Source organism: Leptonychotes weddellii, chromosome 14 (genome assembly GCF_054177405.1).
Source record: "Leptonychotes weddellii isolate Sample4059 chromosome 14, ASM5417740v2, whole genome shotgun sequence".
NCBI classification, from domain to species: domain Eukaryota; kingdom Metazoa; phylum Chordata; class Mammalia; order Carnivora; family Phocidae; genus Leptonychotes; species Leptonychotes weddellii.
Window position 1 is genome coordinate 79,842,171 of NC_138382.1, and position 14,953 is coordinate 79,857,123.

At 60.9% G+C, this 14,953-nt stretch overlaps 3 protein-coding genes across 8 annotated transcripts in view; 2 read left to right on the forward strand and 1 right to left on the reverse strand.

The window, feature by feature from the left end:
• Window positions 1–14,953, reverse strand: part of LCN15 (lipocalin 15) — a 22,452-nt gene that overhangs the window by 1,478 nt on the left and 6,021 nt on the right. Inside the window, exons 2-7 of one of the 5 annotated variants that reach the window (XM_081803985.1) lie at window positions 2,860–5,320; window positions 2,386–2,525; window positions 2,240–2,310; window positions 1,903–2,013; window positions 1,093–1,194; window positions 756–822 (exon numbers count right to left, since the gene is read on the reverse strand). In XM_081803985.1, the coding sequence (XP_081660111.1) occupies window positions 788–822; window positions 1,093–1,194; window positions 1,903–2,013; window positions 2,240–2,310; window positions 2,386–2,525; window positions 2,860–2,961 (561 nt within the window). In that variant the 5' untranslated portion in view covers window positions 2,962–5,320 and the 3' untranslated portion in view covers window positions 756–787. Of the gene's footprint in view, window positions 1–755; window positions 823–1,092; window positions 1,195–1,227; window positions 1,792–1,902; window positions 2,014–2,239; window positions 2,311–2,385; window positions 5,321–9,068; window positions 9,254–10,241; window positions 12,988–14,953 lie in introns of those variants that run through there. The other 4 variants (XR_014140234.1, XM_031041029.2, XM_081803984.1 and 1 more) reach the window with 4 other exon arrangements.
• On the forward strand, window positions 6,530–8,458 carry TMEM141 (transmembrane protein 141). 2 transcript variants are annotated; one of them, XM_006745069.3, is made up of 5 exons: window positions 6,530–6,656; window positions 6,959–7,025; window positions 7,227–7,310; window positions 7,586–7,693; window positions 8,034–8,458. In XM_006745069.3, exons 1-5 carry the CDS (start codon window positions 6,603–6,605, stop codon window positions 8,045–8,047), a joined length of 327 nt encoding a protein of 108 aa, XP_006745132.1. In that variant the 5' UTR covers window positions 6,530–6,602; the 3' UTR covers window positions 8,048–8,458. The 2 variants fall into 2 exon arrangements, with proteins under 2 accessions (XP_006745132.1, XP_081660115.1); XM_081803989.1 differs by lacking the exon at window positions 7,586–7,693 and having other exon boundaries at window positions 8,227–8,458.
• CCDC183 (coiled-coil domain containing 183) overlaps window positions 11,095–14,953 on the forward strand; it is an 8,591-nt gene continuing 4,732 nt past the window's right edge. The window contains exons 1-5 of the mRNA XM_081803980.1: window positions 11,095–11,216; window positions 11,729–11,850; window positions 12,316–12,393; window positions 12,589–12,756; window positions 12,976–13,080. Coding sequence (XP_081660106.1) covers window positions 11,147–11,216; window positions 11,729–11,850; window positions 12,316–12,393; window positions 12,589–12,756; window positions 12,976–13,080 — 543 coding nt within the window. The 5' untranslated portion in view covers window positions 11,095–11,146. The remainder of the gene's footprint in view (window positions 11,217–11,728; window positions 11,851–12,315; window positions 12,394–12,588; window positions 12,757–12,975; window positions 13,081–14,953) is intronic.

A 14,953-nucleotide genomic window follows, 5' to 3' on the forward strand; every position in this document is an offset into this window, starting at 1 on the left:
TCCCAAGGGCTCCCGGGGACCCAGCCCTGTGACAGCAGTGATCCGCAAGGTGGCAATTCCCACCTCATGGGACCCTCTGGGGGAGACCAAGTACCCAGACAGTTCCAAGGCCCAGCAACCCAGGGGGTGAGTCAGAGGCTGTGGGACACACAGCATACTGGATTGACAGCATCCCCCAAAATTCATGTCCACCCAGGTCTTCAGAACAGGACCTTACTCGAAGACAGGGTCTTTGTGGATGTGACCAGTTAAGGATGGAGATGAGACCGTCATGGATGTAGGGTGGGCCCGGCCCCCGTGACCGGTGCCCTCGTAAGAAGAGGGACATCTGAACACACGCAGAGGGAGGACAGCCGTGTGACAATCGAGGAGGCAGAGGTAGCAGGGCTGGGTCTACAAGCCAAGGGACGCCGAGGACCGCCAGCACCAGCAGAAGCTGGGAGAGGCCGAGATTCTGCCCTAGAGCCTCCAGAAGGAACCAGCCCGGCCCACTCCTTGACTTGGGCCTCTGGCCCCCAGAACTGTGGGGAGTACACGTCTGTCATATGTGGTAATTTGTTAAGGCAGCCCTAGGAAATCAGAGGAGGCTTCCTGGAAGAGGTAGCATGTAAGCTGAGGCCTGAATCGTGAAAGTGGACGGCCAGGCACCTGGGTGGAGGGTGTGGGGAGTGGGATCGCGGGAGGCAAGGGTGCACGGCAGCCAGGGCAGAGGCCCTGGGGAATAGGACGGAGGAGTCACCCTGCCTCCCTCCTACCTGGGAAGGGCCGAGGTGGGTCTCCGCAGGTGTCAGGGAGCCTCCTTGTCCCCAGAGGAGCACATATCTGTGGGAAGGAAGATAGTCCTTGCGAGGCTGAGCCGGCCGGGACGCCCACAGCTTCGGGCAGCCCGACCCCTGGGTGCCTTGGGCCCCCAAACAGCCCCACCCACTGAAAGACTCTCCCTTCCTGGTGGCCCAAAACCTCTTCCTTAGTGTGCGTCGGGGGAAAGAGGTGGCTGTGGGCAGCAGCGGCTGGAGGGCCTGTCAGCCCACCCTCACAAGAGATGCCACCTCGTCTGGCTCACTCCCAGGAGTCGGGAAGGGGCCTGTGTACCTGACTTGGGCAGCATGACCATCATGTCGTCCGGGAGCCCCACAGTGGGGTAGAAGTCCCGGAAGATCTTCACAGCTTGGGGACTTGCTTCCTGGGTCCGGCCTGGGGCAGAGGAGGGCCCCTGTGAGCTCTGGGGCTCTCAGAGGAGAGGGGAGGGGGGCGGAGCTCTCCTGGCCTCAGGGCTCTTCCTTGAGAGTTGACAGCAGGTCTACCCCCCAAGATTGGGCAGGTAGTGCACTGCACAAAGGTGCCTGCTTCACTGGGGGATCAATGAGGACTGGAAGCCACCCAGAAGGGTGTCCATTCCTAATTCACAGGAGGTATCTGGGAAACTGGGATGGCCTGGCTCTTCCCCAGGGCCATGTCCCCCTGGGCCCCCACCCCTCAGGCCAAAACCAGTGTCCAGCCCTCACCCCAACCTCCGTACCTTGGGGAGCCCCTGGCTCGCTCTGTCAAAGCCCTCAGAAATTAAAGCAAAATAGGACCTCAGCCCCCATTTAGGCTCTCAGGCAGTGGGTCCCCACCCTCAGGAGGCCAGAGAGTTGCATGGGCTTCAGCCAGAGTGCCCGGCCCTCAGAGGGCCCTCAAGCCGACTCCTACCCATCCGAAGAGCTGGGGGGTCCTGTCACCCCTGTCTGGTCCTTCTTGGCTTGAAGTTGGGGGTGATTGATGTGGGGAGGCAGGTCCTGAGGGGTGGGGCTGGGGGGAGACAGAGAAGGTGGGGAGGGGCCGGGGTGGGGAGGAGAGGGCCAGGTGGGCAGTGACCAGTGGGGGCCTGAGTAGGGATGGCGGGCAGCTGGGCGCCCTCACTGTAGAGCTGCACCATGGTGCTGAGCGCTCCCTCTAGCTCCCTGTAGATAAAGACCACGGCAAAGGAGTTATAGTCTGTGTCCACGATGCGCACGTCCAGGTAGCCCAGGGCTGCAGAGGAGGGGGCCACCCAGCCATGGAGAAGTGTACAGGGCCCAGACACTGACCCCCACCCACACTGTCCTCTGCTTCGGGGCTCAAGGGAAGGGCAGAAGGTGGAGGGAAGGAGGGGAGGGGCAGGAGATGGTGATGGTGGTCCCAGGTAAAAGGACAGTCCACGTCATCCCATGGAGAAGCTGTGTCAGGGGTCCCGGAAGGCAGGTGGAGCAGGACCTACCTGGGACTCTGAAGTGGCCCTCAGAGCCCACCCTCAGGTACTCAGCATCCACCTGGTGACAGCCATCAGCCCTGGGGGTGCACAGCCCGGGACTCACTCTCAGCTGCTGGCCCAGCCTACCCCCACCCCCAGCCCATCACACTCACCGAGGGAACTCCATGTGGACACTGAGGTTGCCCCCCACCATGGCCTTGATGGCCCTGGTGGACATCAGCAGGTGGTCCTTCTTGCCCAGGAAGACCTTGCAGTCGGAGACCATGGAGGCCACGTACCAGAGGCCTGAGAACTGCAAAGCAGCTCGGTGGCTGGCTTTGCCCTGGGACCAGGGCCACAAAGCCACATGGCCACACAGGCTTGTCTGGAACCACACGGCCAGGGGTTTCTGTGCCCATCTCTTGCCCTGAGCCCCTGTTCTGCCACCTACCTGGGTGGGTTGCATGACCTCGGTTCCCCCAACCGTAAAATGGGTCAGTAATTACCCCCACAGGGTTGTTTCAGGATTAAATGGAGAGAGGATCCAAGGGTCCGAGGACGGTGCACTGTTACCCCATGGGGCTAGCATTTCCCATGGGGCTCAGGCCCCACGCCCACCTGCGACACAGCACAGCGGCCTCTGTTACCTTCTTAGCATCAAAATCGGGCTGCACCAGGACCTCAGCCCAAGCCACGGACACCCAGAGCAGCACCAGGACCTGGCCCAGCTGGACGCACTTCATCACCATGCCTGCTCTCCAGCCCCTGGCACCTGAATCCGAGCCCCAGGAGGCCAGGCTTTATAGCCCAGCCCACCAGCTGGGCTCTGCCGAGGAGCAGTCGGGCAGCAGAAGGCATGTGGCTCTGGAAATTCAGCCCTCTTTGTCCATTGTCCCGCACAATCACCCAAGGTCCCCCACCAGCCCCAGGGGTCATTTCCTGGAGGGCTCCAGAGAGGCAGGCTCTCACCTCTCACCTCTCCCGATCCAGACCTGCCAGCCAGTCACCTAGGACCAAGCAGAGACCTCATCTTGGCCTCCATCCACCTCCAGACTGCTGGGGCCGGGGGCCCAGAGTGCTTGGGGGTGCTCTAGCCAGCAGGCCCCTACTCAGGGTCTGGGCCCCCAAAGTCCTCACTCACTCCCCCCCGACAGGAGTGGAGTCACCACTGGCCAGCCCAGCTGTGACCGAGGGGACATCAGAGGCCGGGGTGCCCCTCACTCTGGACCCCACCGCCCCCTCCGCAGCCACCAACTGAGCCTCCAGCGGGCCCGTCTGGAGGGCGGAGCTGAGCCGCCACTTAGGGGTGGATTATGGCGTCACAGCCACCTTATCAACGGTTGCATAAGCGCGCAGCCCCGAGTGTCGCCAGGGAGGCGCCCCGGGCTGGTGGGGGTCACTGGCAAGGCCTCCCGAGTGACCTCTCGTGTGCACACAGACAGAGCAACAGAGACTCCACTGGAGGACCACCTGGTGGCCTCTGATCAGGGGCGTGCACTGCTAAGTGCTCCAGAGAAAGACCCACGTCCCCCAGCAGGGAAGGAGGGGAGAAGCAGAGGGCTTCTGAGTGCCGCCTGCTCTGGGTTTCAGGGGATCCCAGCTCTGGCCAGGTCCCAGAGTTACTGGGACTTGAAAATATGTACAGAACACGCATCTGATAAAAGACTTAAATCCTGAATCTGTAAAGAACTCTCAAGATGCAATGATAAGAAAAATAAGCAACCCAAGTTAAAAAAAAAAACAGGCAATAGATTTGAAAAGCCACTTCACCCAAGACGACGTCCAGATGGAAAATAAACACGTGAACTTGCGTCCGTGAGTCAGGGGACACGTAAGGCGAAGCTGCTCTGAGACACGCCGCAGCTCTGGGAGCGGCCAGTCGCCATCCAGCAAGGACTCGCTGCCGGGACGCCAGCGTGTGGCCAATTCTCAGAAAGGGACACACTCATTTCCCGGACAATATGACGATCACACACCTCGGTGTTTACACGAGAAAAATGAAAACTTTGGCAAACCCTTGCTCGTGGGTGCTTGGAGGGCTCTACGCACCACCACCAAAAAGCAGAAGCCACCAAGTGTCTCCCGCGGCTACCAGGATGACAGGTCCTCCGTGGCAGGAGGGCATGGAAAGAACAAACCATCCACTCTGGTAACATGCTTAGACAAATCCCAGATGCATTCCTGAGTGAGAGAGGCCTTTTCAGGAAGACTGCAGATGGGGATTCCTTTCTAGAACCTTCCAGAATAGGCCAGTCCCCAGGAACGGGAAGATGCCCAGCCGTGGCAGGGCCTGCGTCTGTCTATAAACTTGCAGAGCTGACAGTAAAAAGTGAGTTCTGCTACGTGCAAATTAGACCTCGTTGTTTAAAACGCATCTATACGAGCTACAAATACCTACGAAATCTTCCCCCAAACGCACCTCTCGGGTTGGGGGACAGAAAGGCCAAAGGAGTGCCAAGTCCTCCCCACCCCACTCCAAGGCCAGAGCTCCAAGGAAAAGTGTGGGGGCAGGACAGATGCCCACACCAACCACAGGACCGCCGGGCTCAGCAAGGACCGAGGGACAGACGCCCACACCAACCACAGGACCAAGGCTCAGCAAGGACCAAGGGACAGACAACAACCTGCAGACCCCCCCGAGAAGCCTCCCAGGTGCAGGGCAACCCCTCAACCCACGGAAGACACACCCGCCACCAGCCCGTCCCTGACCGTCTTCAATGCGGCCCAGCCACCGTTGGCTCCCTCTGTCCTCGGCCACACAGTGGGCATAAATCTGATGCACCCCTGCTTAAAAGTCTCCGGAGTCATCATAGCACAGAGGATAAAATCCAGCCCCCTGGCCCTGTGGCTCTTCCGGCACCAGCTCGGAGCCTGCTTCTCCCTGGGCAGCTTGTGGCCTCTGCCTCCTCCAAGCAGCCCTCCTCAAACCCCAGTCTATACCCCACCCCCGTCTCTTTCCTCCAGGCTTTGAGCTTAATCCGCATTTTCTTCTGGGTTTATTTATTGTCTCTGCTCCACACACTATAAATTCGGGGACAACAGGAGCTGCAGGTGGCCTGTTGGCTTCTGATTCCCCAGCTCCGGCTGCAGAAGGTGCTCAGTTCATAGCTGTGGATAAATGAGGGAGGAAGGTCGCTTTGGCCTGCAGGTCCGCTAAAACCCGGGGCCTCTGTACCATGCCAGCATGTCTGCAGCCCGGGGGTTGTGTGGGTGGCATCGCCGGCCTTGTCCACGGCTGCAGCGGGCACTCAGGCCTGGAGCCTTGTCTGGCTTCCCGGCCTCACCCCCTCCCAGCATCACGCTGTGAAGGCCAAGGGGCACAGGTGTGGGGGCCTGCCCTTGCCCAGCAGCCCCCATGGCCTGCCCTGGGGTCTGAGCCTCGAGGAGGAGGGCTAGGACTCAGGGGCTGGTTGGAGCTAATACCCCCAGCATGACTCAGACCCAACACTTCCCCTTGGAGGTTCTTGTTCTGTTCCTGTTCACCAGACCCCCGGACCTGCCCCCGTTCCCAATCTCTTGGTTCTCCAGCTTCCTGCTAATCCAGGAGCCCCAGTATCCTTCCAGTAAACTCTCACTGGTTTTGGTTGGTCAGGGCTGCTGACCATCTCCCCCAGGCCCAGTCTCCGGTCAGGTTCCTGCCTCCAGGGAGCTTCCTAACCCCAGACCCCTGTCCTCAGGGGAGGAGAAAGAATCTCCAGGTCTTCAGAGCCTCCACCCTGCTGACCACGGAGGGAGCTCAAACTGCGTGGACGATGTCAAGGGGCCCCGGGCCCCCTGCCCAGTTGGGCTCTGCCCCAGGGGGGCCCAGCAGGAGCTGGGAGGTGAATCAAGGTTATTTTGTGCTGGCCAGGTCCCCCCTATAGTCCCTGGGGGGCCTCACCTACACAGTCCCCCCTCTACATGCTGGAACAGGTCCTCCCCTTGACCCTCTGACCTAGGGTGCTCAGCTCTGCTGCTCTGAGCTCTAGATTCCTGCCCCCGCCCTCAGGGTCCCCCGCGTCCCACCCATGTCTGGGTAGCTGCTCTGCAAACACACTGTCCACCTTCTCCTAATTTGCGTGTGCCCTCCGTGTCCCTCCAGGAAATGGGCCAGGGCTGGGCACCTCTGCAGTGGGCTTCTTGAGGGGCTCCTGCCCCTCAGTTAGCATCAGCTGCCTGCTCGTCCCTGCCCCTCTGCCCTTCCTGCGCAGGCCCCGCCCCCTGTTCGCACTCGCCCCTCCTGCGCAGGCCCCGCCCCTCCTGCGCAGGCCCCGCCCCCCCGCGCAGGCTCCGCTCCCTGTTCGCCCCCGCCCCTCCACACGTCCTGCGCAGGCCCCGCCCCCTGTCCGCACCCGCCCCTCCGCACGTCCTGCGCAGGCTCCGCCCGCCCGCTCCGGGTGACCTGCCAGCCATGGTGAACCTGGGTCTGTCCCGGGTGGACGACACCGTGGCCGCCAAGCACCCGGTGAGAAGGCTGGCCTGGGACGCGGGCCCCGGACCTCAGAAGCTGACCTGAGCGGGGCGGCTGCGGGCTCGGAGGGGGGTTACCCTCCTCAGGGAAGAGGGACCGAGAGCGGGGGGACCCTCCTGTTATGGGGATCGGTGCAGCCTGGGTGGACATGGAGGCAGGTGCGATGTGTCCAAGTCCCCAGGGCCTCCCGATGCGTGGTCCCCTTCCTTACGGCCAGAGTGTGCCCGAAGGAGGGACAGGAGGGCCTGTGAAAGAAGAGGGAGGGGAGCTGAGCCTTCACTCCTCCCCCATCCCAGGGACTGGGGGAGTACGCCGCGTGCCAGTCGGAGGCCTTCGTGAAGGGCATCTTCACCTTTGTCACAGGTAGGCTGGGTCCGGAAGTCCTGGGGTCTGGAGAGACCTCACCCTCCCGTCTCACCCTGAGTCCCCAGCAGGTGGCGTCGGGCCGCCCGTTCTCAGATGCTGGGAGCCTCACCGGGGCTGCGGGCACTCGGACGGCGCCCAGGTAGGTCCCCCGCCAGCCTCGTGGACGGGCTGGCTGATGGGGACCTTGGCTCTTGGCAGGCACTGGTGCAACCTTCGGCCTGCAGATGTTCATTCGGAGGAAGTTTTCGTACCCCTTCCAGTGGAGCGTGCTGGTGGCCGTGGGTGGGTACCCAGGGCCTGTACCTACAGCCTTAACATGCACCTGAGTTGCCAGAGGTGATGCTGGCTCTTCAGCAGGGGCGGGTTCCCACTAGGGGTGGGGAAGCTGTGGTCCCAGCATCCCTACCTCCTGGGCTGGGGTCCTAGTTCTCGGTGGGAGTCCTGCCAAGCCCACCACCACCATCTGCCCAGAAGAAGCCTGGGCCCAGGCCCCCTGTCCCTGAGAAGTGCAGAGGCCCAGGCCCACAGCCCACTGGCCCCTGCCCCCCGCTCCCCAGTCACAGGCTCAGTGGCCAGCTACTGGGTGACCCGAGTGGAGTCGCACAGATGTAGCAACCTCTGGCTCTTCCTGGAGACAGGGCAGCTCCCCAAAGACAGGGGCACAGGTGAGAGGCTGGGGGCAGCGGGAAGCAGGACCTGAGGCTCCAGGGCCAGAGGTTTAGGCAGGCAAGCCCAGGGCTCAAGGTGTAGGCTGGACAGGGCCTCTCCCCTGTGGCCTGTCCATCCTGGAGGGGTGGGAGTGGGTGGCATGCAACAGCCAGACCTTCCTGAGCCCCTTGTGCAGGAGGGGTTGGGTGGCCCTGGGATGGGGGGGGTGCAGAGTCAGGAGTGTGGACCCCCCGAGAAGAGTGGCCAGACACCTTCTTGGTAGGGGCGTCCTTCTTGGTAGAGGCCTGGTGAGCAGCTGAGGCTGTGATTCCAGCTGTCTCCCTCTGCCTCCTACAGGTCGGCACAGCTAAGAGAGCTCCAGCTGGGGCGCAGAAGACCTGGGGCCAGAAACTTCTAGAACATAGCCCTCAGGGCCTCCTCACCTCAGCCTCGCCCTCCCCCCTCACAGCCTAAGGTGACCCAACGGTGTCCCCTGCACACATGCATGGCCAGGTCTGCCAACCCTGTGCAAACCTTTACTCCTGCCCAGGTCAGGCCAGAGGGGCTGTCCCTGCGGTGGTTGGTCTCCCAGAGGACAGTGAGAAACATGGTGGACGCTGAGAGCTGGAAAGGATCAGAGAGGCCCTGGGCACTTGGTGGAAGGGACTTCTGCATGCCCTGGTGCTCTGACACTCCCTGTCTGGCCCTGGCATGCCCCACAGTCAGAGGGGACAGCTGCTGCTGGGGGTTGCTGGACAAATAAATGCCTTGCGTTTTCCCAACTGAGTTCGAAAACAATTGGGAAGCACGTCAAAGCAGTAAGAAGATGAGAGACAAATGCCACCTTAGCACCATATACTGACACTGGGGCACCTGCTGGGGCAGCTCCTAACACAGCCCCAGAATCAGACGGTTCCGCAGGCCTTCCCACATGGGGTCTGCTTCCACACATCTAGCCACGGGGGAGCAAAGAAGGTGTGCAGCCAGTTAGCACCTGGCCCCCAAGAGACAAGGCACAGGAAGTGGCCATGCCTACCCGCCTACCATTCCAAACACACCTATCAGGTTAAGTCACTTCGCTCCAAGGCAGGAGGAGGTGAGGGTCCGTGGAGGGAGGCCAGAGCTAGCTTACTGGAGTTCTGTCCGCAGGACTACACACCCCAACCCCCCGACCGAGGGAGAGGCATAGATATGTTACATAACAGCTGGGCAAATCCATCGTCCTGTACAGTTGACCGTACACGACACAGGGCCACGCTGCTCCAGCCCCAGCCCAACTCCTGCACCTCTTGGCCTAGCCAGTCGTTCAAAAGAATATTGAGCACCTACTAGGCACCAGGGAATCGGTTAGTGGGAAGGCAAAATGACAGGAAGCCAAAGATAACCATGGCATGAGCAAGCTGGGGTTGGGGTTTACTTTCATGTAATAGTCCAAGTGGGTGATCCGGGGCTGATAGGTGGTCAAGGACCCAGGCTCCATTCAGTCTGCCCCCTGTTGTCATGGCCTCTATTCCTGATGCACCTCATGGTTCCACGCAGCCGTGCCAGCTCCAGCCATCGTGTCTTCATCCCAGTCACTAGGGAGGAGGACAGTTCACTCACCACTTGTGCTTACACTCCATTGGCCAAAACTAAGTCATGCGGTATACCCAGTGCCAAGGTGCCCAGGAAGACAGCCTTGTTCAGGGCAGCCGCGTAGCCCGCTAAAATTCAAGGGTTGTATATCTGAGGAAGAAGGGAGCCAGGTCTGTGTACCGCCAGGCATTCTCCCCCAGCCTCACCGATACTGAGGGACAGTGAGCAGACTTTGCCTGAGGCCCAGGGAGAACGGGGAAGGACCGTGCCTGTGACTGGTCCTGCCAAACCCCTGAGGTCTCAGAGCGACAGCAGAAGGTGAACCTGGAGTTTTAAATGGGACTGGATTCACTTTTTAAAAACTGGCAATGACCAGGAAAGCTAAAATGTCTGCGTGAGGTCTTAGACAGCATATGGGTGATGGCCATGGTTATGAACTGTGTGTCCCCAGATTTACATGTCACGGCCCTAACACTCAGGACCTTAGCATATGACTGCATTTGGAGACAAGGCCTTGAAAGAAATGATTACATGAAAATGAGGGGGAGCCCTGATCCAGTCTGGCCCATGTCCTCCTGAGGGGAGGAGGACACAGACACGCACGGAGGGACGACCTTGTGGGGACACAGCAAGAAGACAGCCGTCTCCCAGCTCAGGAGGAACCAGCCCTGCCTGGCTGATGGGGACCTTGGCTCTTGGCAGCCTTCGGGGCGGGGCGGGGCGGGGCAGGGGGCCTGAGAGCGGGTGGGAAAGGCCGAGGGTCTGCGTGATGGTGGAGAGTCTGGGATATGGGACTCAGGTGGCCTCTGAAGTGGAAGGGGATGAGGCTGGGGCCTGGCCAGGTCTCCTGGGGGAGAGAGGGCATCAGTTTAGGTCGCTGGTCAGAACACTGAAGTCCTGGGTGGTGCACGGGCCTGGGAGTGGACATGGCTTCAGAGACAGATCCCATGGGCTACTGTGTCATGTGACCAGGGGCAGGTTCTAGCTCACCTGGATGCCCCGGCCACAGGGGAGAGGCACAGCCACCTCCGGGCCTGGGGACGAGGCCAGGCCTGGGCAGTTTTCCTGAGTGGGGGGCAGCCCCTGTCCATTGGCCCCTGTCCAATGGCTGCACCTCGATCTCAGACTCCCAGCCTCCAGGATACGAGACAATAAATTCCCACTGTTGCAGCCACGTGGGCTGTGGCACTCTGTTATGGCAGCCCCAGCCAATTCAGGCAGCGTGGCCAGAAACAGTAACCTAGCTGGTATGCACCCTGGGATCCCAGCCTGTCGGGTTGGGGCACACAACTCCAAGGGCAGCGTGGGCCGGGGATGACCCCTCCCAGAGTAAGTGACACCTAAAGCTAGACCCAGGAACTCCCCCAGGGAAGCGGAGGCGGAGCAGGATGGCTCCAGGCAGCAGGCGAAGGGCAGGGAGAGATGGGGCCTCACAAGCCAGGTCGCCCAGGGTGCAGAGTCTGAGCTTGGGGTGGGGTGAGGGAATGGAGATCCCATAAGGCAGAGATTGGAAGTTTTAGGAGGCTCAGAGGACAGCCTGGGGGTGTGGAGGGGATGGGGAGGGTACAGGGGGCTGGTGTGGGGTACACTGTCAAACCACCCCAAATCACCATGGCCCTGTGGAAGGCGCCTCCACCCTGGCAGTGCTCCTGAGCAGAGAGCAGCCTAAGACCCACGCATCCAGGGGACAACCCCAAGGCTGACTGGGAGCAGGGGGTGGGGGCAGGGCGGGCCAGGATCTCCAGGGTTCCCTGAACTGGACATCGAGAACCTCAGCCCTCATCACAATGGGCCAAGATTCCGGGACAATCTGAAGTGCATGCGGTTCTGCTGAGCAGGCCCAGCACAGGGAGGGCAGGAATGCAGAGGGTCCCTGGAGGACCCTGAGGGCTACCATGAAGATGCGCAGCGAGGCAGATGTGGACGAGCAGATCCAGGAGCTGAAGACAATCACTCGGCTCCAAGGTGAGCCCACCCCCAGGTTCCAGCCTGCCTGGCCACTTTCTGGGCTCAGGGGCTTTCAGATTTAACACAGGGCCAGTCCAGGGCAAACAAGGACTAGTGACCACCTCCCTCAACAGATCTAAGAGAAGGGACCAAAGGGGCTGCCATGCAGGAGGCTTCAAGGAGATTTGTGAGCACAGTGAGCCCCAAAGCCAGAGGGGACAGGCAAGGACCCATCTGCTTCCCTGGCCAGTGGGTCTGGAAGGGATCCCAGGATGTGCCCATCTCTGGCTGCCACCTCATCCTCCCCACTGCCCAGCAGAGCCATCCACATAAGCACTGTTGAGCAGGGAAGCCGGTGAGCCTTAGTTGGTGGGAGAGAGGACCGTGGCTGTGGAGGCAGCATTCTCGTGCCCACCCCACCTTGGGCCTCCCTGGTGTGGAGCCTCCCCAGCTCAGGAATCCGGCCAGCCTTTGGCCCACATCCTGGCCTCCTGGCCCTCTGCCCCTCTGCTCCCCACCCCCTACTGCAGAGCAATGTCGGGCACTGCAAATCCAAGCGGTAAAGGAGAAGAGTGCCAAGAACAAAACCATGCTGGCTCTCCTGAGCAGCAACATCCGACGCGGGGCCCAAGATTGGGTTTTGGCCAATAAGGTAAGCAGTCCTGCCCCCTCCCTGCTGACCCCTGGCTGGGGATGGGGGGAGGGGGCATGCACGTGCTGAAACAGTCCCACACAGAGGTGGAGGGCAGGCATCTCCTCTTCTCCCCCCTCACCCCTGACCTTTCAGGAGCCAGGGGGCATCTTGGGGAGGGGCTTCCCAGGACCTGTTCCCCTAGCTCCAGTCACTCCCGAAAGCCTAGCAGACAGGGTTGGCCTGACTGCGGTCCTTTTCGCAGCTACCCTCTACAGCACGGGCCCCTCTGGCTCTCTGGCCATGTAGGGGAGACTGGGCCGTCTCCTCCAGACTTCCATCACATATGAGCTGTGATGACCCGGATGGGGCCTTGCTGCTGGCTAGCACAGGGTAGAGGAGGCCGGGGGAGAATGGCTGGCGGAACTGGGGGCTGGCGGTACACACAGAGACCAGGGCCCCAGCTCAGCCGCCGCCGCTCTGCAGGATGACCAGCGGACCATTTCCAAGGCTTGCGGGAAGGACGCGTCCATGAGGCTGGCGCACTGCCGCTCCTCCATGGAGGTGAGGTGGCAGGAGGGGGTCCCTCAGCCTCTCCCAGCCAGTGCACGCCCCCCCCCACCACTAAACGACGCTGCGGAACCGGTGGCGGGCAGAGCGGGGGCCCGATCCCGGGGGTTCCGCCCCTCCAGCCCCGCCGCGCGCGGGCTCCGCGGCCCCCTGCACACCCACGCGCGGGCCGTGCCCTCCCCGACCCAGGTGGCGCGGGAGAAGCTGCGAAAGTACGTCTTCGACCGCGTGAACGTGCACAACGTGCTGATTCACCTGGTGCGGCGGCGGGGTCAGAAGCTGGAGAGCATGCAGCTGGAGCTGGCCAGCTTGAGGAGCCAACCGGACGCCACCAAGGAAGAGCTGCGCATGCTACAGGTGGCGGGCGGGGCGGGGCTTCGTAGGATGGGCGGGGCCCTGGAAGGGGCGGGGCTAGATGAAAGACACCCAGGCGCGCGCGCGCGCGCGCGCACACGCACACACTCACACTCTCCGTCCCTCCCTCCCTGGAAGAAAGCGCATCCTCCGGGGTCAGACTCCAGGTGGGCATTCCGGTGGGCTGTCCCCAAGCACTGTGTGCCCTCGGGCCACCCCCAGGTCATCCGCCAGCTGGAGAACAACATTGAAAAGACCATGATCAAGATCACCACAAGTCAGAACATCCACCTGCTGTACGTGGACCTGCTGGATTATCTGAAGAAAGTGAGCCCCCTCACCCCACACCCCAGCCCAGGGAAGCCATCTGGCCGTGAGCACAGAAGTCTCAGGCCCCAGCCTAGGTGCAGTGCATCTCAGTGGGGACAGGAGCCTCTGGGGCAGGGCCACGCTCCCCGCCCCCCCGCAGGGGAGGGGCTGCAACTCTCCTTCAGGCCAGTGTGCCCCAAGGACAGACCCCTGCTTTGGGCCCCAGCTGAGCAGGGGCACCATGTATCTGTATGTGGAAACTTGTTAGTTGCTTCTTCAAAAAGGCATATTATGGGATATATCAGAATTGCTTGGGTTTTTGCATGTATTTGATGGTTCAATGTTTTTATTTTGCCCCATCCTTTCTCGCTTGCCTGGCCTCTAGGGCAAAAGATGGGTCCTGAGCCCTCAGAAAGTGCCCTAACATCATAGAGGGCAAGTCACCTCTGAGCAGGCCGGTAACCCCGTGCTTGCTGCCCACCTCTTCCAAGCCGCCCACCCTGCCCCCAGCAGATGAGGCCTGGAGGAGGCCCCCGGGGGCCATGAGTCCTGCTGGGAGGCAGGGCCTCTCCATGAGGAGGAGGAGGACCAGAAGACAGGAGGGCTGCTGGGAGGCAGGGCCTCTCCATGAGGAGGAGGAGGACCAGAAGACAGGAGGGCTGCGAGGTGCTGCGAGGAGCATTGTGGCAGGCGGGGCAGGGAGAGTGAGGAAGTTCTCCCAATTCCCTCATCCTGAGGCTGGCACAGGGGGAGCCCCGGAGGGCAGGTAACAGGTGCAAGTGTGGTTTGGGAGGAGGGTGGGGTGGGTAGGCATTGCAGCTCCTTCCTCCTGGCTGGAGTCACAGCCCTCCAGGTTCGGCCCATAGCCCACAGAGCCAGGCCACCATGGTCCTCCTGCCTGTCCCTCTTGCCACAGCACCCTGTTCCTAGAGACCCAGACGGAGGCCCTGCCACCTTGCCTTCCTGGACCCGCCTCCTCACACCCCTTCCCCCTCTAGTTGTACTCCTGGGTCCAGCCCCCCTTCATTTGGGAGCATTCTGTCCCCCCAGGGGCATGCTCTTTTCAGAACATACACATTTTTTTAAATTAGGCTCCATGCCCATCATGGAGCCCAGCACAGGGCTTGAACTCACGACCCTGAGATAAACACCTGAGCTGACATCAAGAGTGGGATGCTTAACCGAATGAGCCACCTAGGCACCCCCAGAACATACGCATTTTTCAAAAATAACTCCCATGGTCATCTGTATTTTTAAAAAACTAGCAAAGATTCTACATTGTAGTTATTAACAGCAAAGTACTAACAGTCATATATATTGGATATTTATGAAGCTGGCTCTGAGCTTAATACCTCATTATACCTTCTGAATAGATTCTGACAGCTGCCTTCCGAAAGAACCATTATCAATAGATGGGGACACTCAGAGAGGTTAAGTGGCTTTCCCAAGTTCCCACAGCCAGCTGGTCAGGGCAGCCTTGGCCTTGAGCCCTGAGTCTCTGACCCCACATCTGTGTTTTGAGCCTCCCTGCTTCACTTCAGACAGCAGCAGGCTCCCTGGGTGGCAGTCACCTCTCACACAGTGGGACACCCCATCACTGTCCTCAGGGCTCGCACAGTCCGGGGTAAGGAGTTGGGGCAGGGATGGTCCACTCTGGAAGGGCAGCATCTGGTTGGCCCGTAGCCCCTGGGCCATCAGTTTCTGCTCTTGCCCCTTCTTTTTTTAAGATTTATTTTAGAGAAAGAGCGCGCACAGGGGTTGGGAGGATGCAGAGGAAGAAGAGAGAGAATCTTAAGCAGGCTCCACACCCAGCACAGAGCCCAACATGGGGCTCAATATCATGTCAGGACCTGAGCCAAAATCACAAGTTGGACGCTTAACCAAATGAGCC

Excerpts from the sequence above, each read along its gene's own strand:
- TMEM141 (XM_006745069.3), top strand. The coding sequence starts at position 6,603 with ATGGTGAACCTGGGTCTGTCCCGGGTGGACGACACCGTGGCCGCCAAG. Across the intron at positions 7,026-7,226 it reads CATCTTCACCTTTGTCACAG|GCACTGGTGCAACCTTCGGC; the intron begins GTAGGCTGGGTC and ends GGCTCTTGGCAG. Across the intron at positions 7,311-7,585 it reads GAGCGTGCTGGTGGCCGTGG|TCACAGGCTCAGTGGCCAGC; the intron begins GTGGGTACCCAG and ends CCCGCTCCCCAG.